This window comes from Nannospalax galili, unplaced genomic scaffold (genome assembly GCF_000622305.1).
Source record: "Nannospalax galili isolate Female #2095 unplaced genomic scaffold, S.galili_v1.0 scaffold32, whole genome shotgun sequence".
Classification (NCBI taxonomy): domain Eukaryota; kingdom Metazoa; phylum Chordata; class Mammalia; order Rodentia; family Spalacidae; genus Nannospalax; species Nannospalax galili.
In genome coordinates, this window is record NW_008335297.1 from 7,066,356 (window position 1) to 7,067,840 (window position 1,485).

General features: G+C 54.2%; 1 protein-coding gene across 1 annotated transcript; it reads right to left on the reverse strand.

The window, feature by feature from the left end:
• Nucleotides 1-335: 335 nt before the first annotated feature.
• Litafd (LITAF domain containing) lies at nt 336-964 on the reverse strand. The gene is given in 3 exon segments (XM_017797337.1): nt 336-444; nt 823-919; nt 922-964. Coding segments are annotated over 3 exon segments (249 nt in total).
• Nucleotides 965-1,485: the final 521 nt, after the last annotated feature.

Consider the following 1,485-nt stretch of genomic DNA (forward strand, 5'->3'; position numbering starts at 1 on the left):
TGCACACACACATGCACACATGTACAGACATGTACACTAACACACAAACATGTACACAAAAATGCACATACACAGATGCATGCACATATACATGTGCACAGACATGCACACACACATTTATACATAAACAGGCACACAAACTCAATGCACAGACATACATACACACATATATACAAACATATATACACAGACACACATACACATATGCACACACCTTGCTCCATTGCTATTTATTGTGTGGATCACAGGTGGCAGCTGTAGAAGAGCTCCTGCTGGCACACACACACACATGCACATACACGCACACACACCTCCATTGCTGTTTACTGTGCAGGTCACAGGCGGTGGTGGTGGAAGAGCTCCTTCCCGCAGACAGGGCAGGAGTGGCTCACATCCATCATGCTCCGTATGCAGAAGGGGAGGAAGCAGCAGCCCAGGACACACCTGCAGCCTCGGGAGTAGTGTGCGTGCACCTGAACAGGAGTCCCGACAGGCTGCCCGCACCCTCACACCACCTCCAGGTGGACCCAGTCTCCTTGGGTGGCTTTGCAGGGCAGGACTGACAGCCATGCTGAGCCCTCTCTTTCTTGACAGTGGGGGTGATGGCAGCCTGCCTGGAGCTGTCTGCTCATGCCCCATCCACCCCTTCCATCCCACAGGTCACCCTACCACCTCCTGGAGAAGTCGTCAAACCCTGGGACTCTCTGTCTTTGGTCTTCCCTGCCCTGCTGCCCCCAGCTGCATCTCAGCCCCATCTCCACCCCAGCAGGTCCCCACCCAAGGGGATGCTCAGGGCCCCGTTGGAGCCCCATGGCCACTCACCCAAACACAAAGAGACCGCTGCACAGCAACCAGGTGAAGAGACCTGGGATGGGGGTGGTCACTGTGATGATGTGGTGCCCACAGTAGGGACATACGTCTGCATCGGCATGGAAGACGTCACCCTAGGCATGCCGTTGAACATGTCTAGGGGCAGGGAGGCAGGTTAGACCAGAGCCCTCCCTCCTGTTCCAGGCTCACCCCTTCTGGACACCCCTTTCCACAGTGTCTCTTCCTTGTGCTCACTGAAGCAGCCACTGGCCCCCTCACCACCCACCTGTCTATCAGCCTCAGGGCCTTCAAGATCCACTGGCCAAGGCAAGGATGGGGACCTATGAACTGTGGAATCCTGCTTTCAAGTGTGGCCCCTCTTTGGCTCACTGAGTTATCTGGTTTCCAGTCCCTGTGGTTAAAATGGCCTTCTCTGGCTAACAGGAAGCTTGAAAGGGAAGAGAGTAACACCCCGTCCCCAGTACTCTTCCCTCCTTTCCTTAACACAGCGCTCTCACTCTCCTACAGTGAGACCAAGCAAGGTATGTTTGGCAAACTGCAACCACTTCTGCGAGCTTTGTAGTGATTGGATTTGTCCCTAAGAATGTGATTCCCTGAGAATGTGATTCCAGGGTTAGGAATGTAGCACGGCTGACAGAGTGTTTGAGAGTCCCT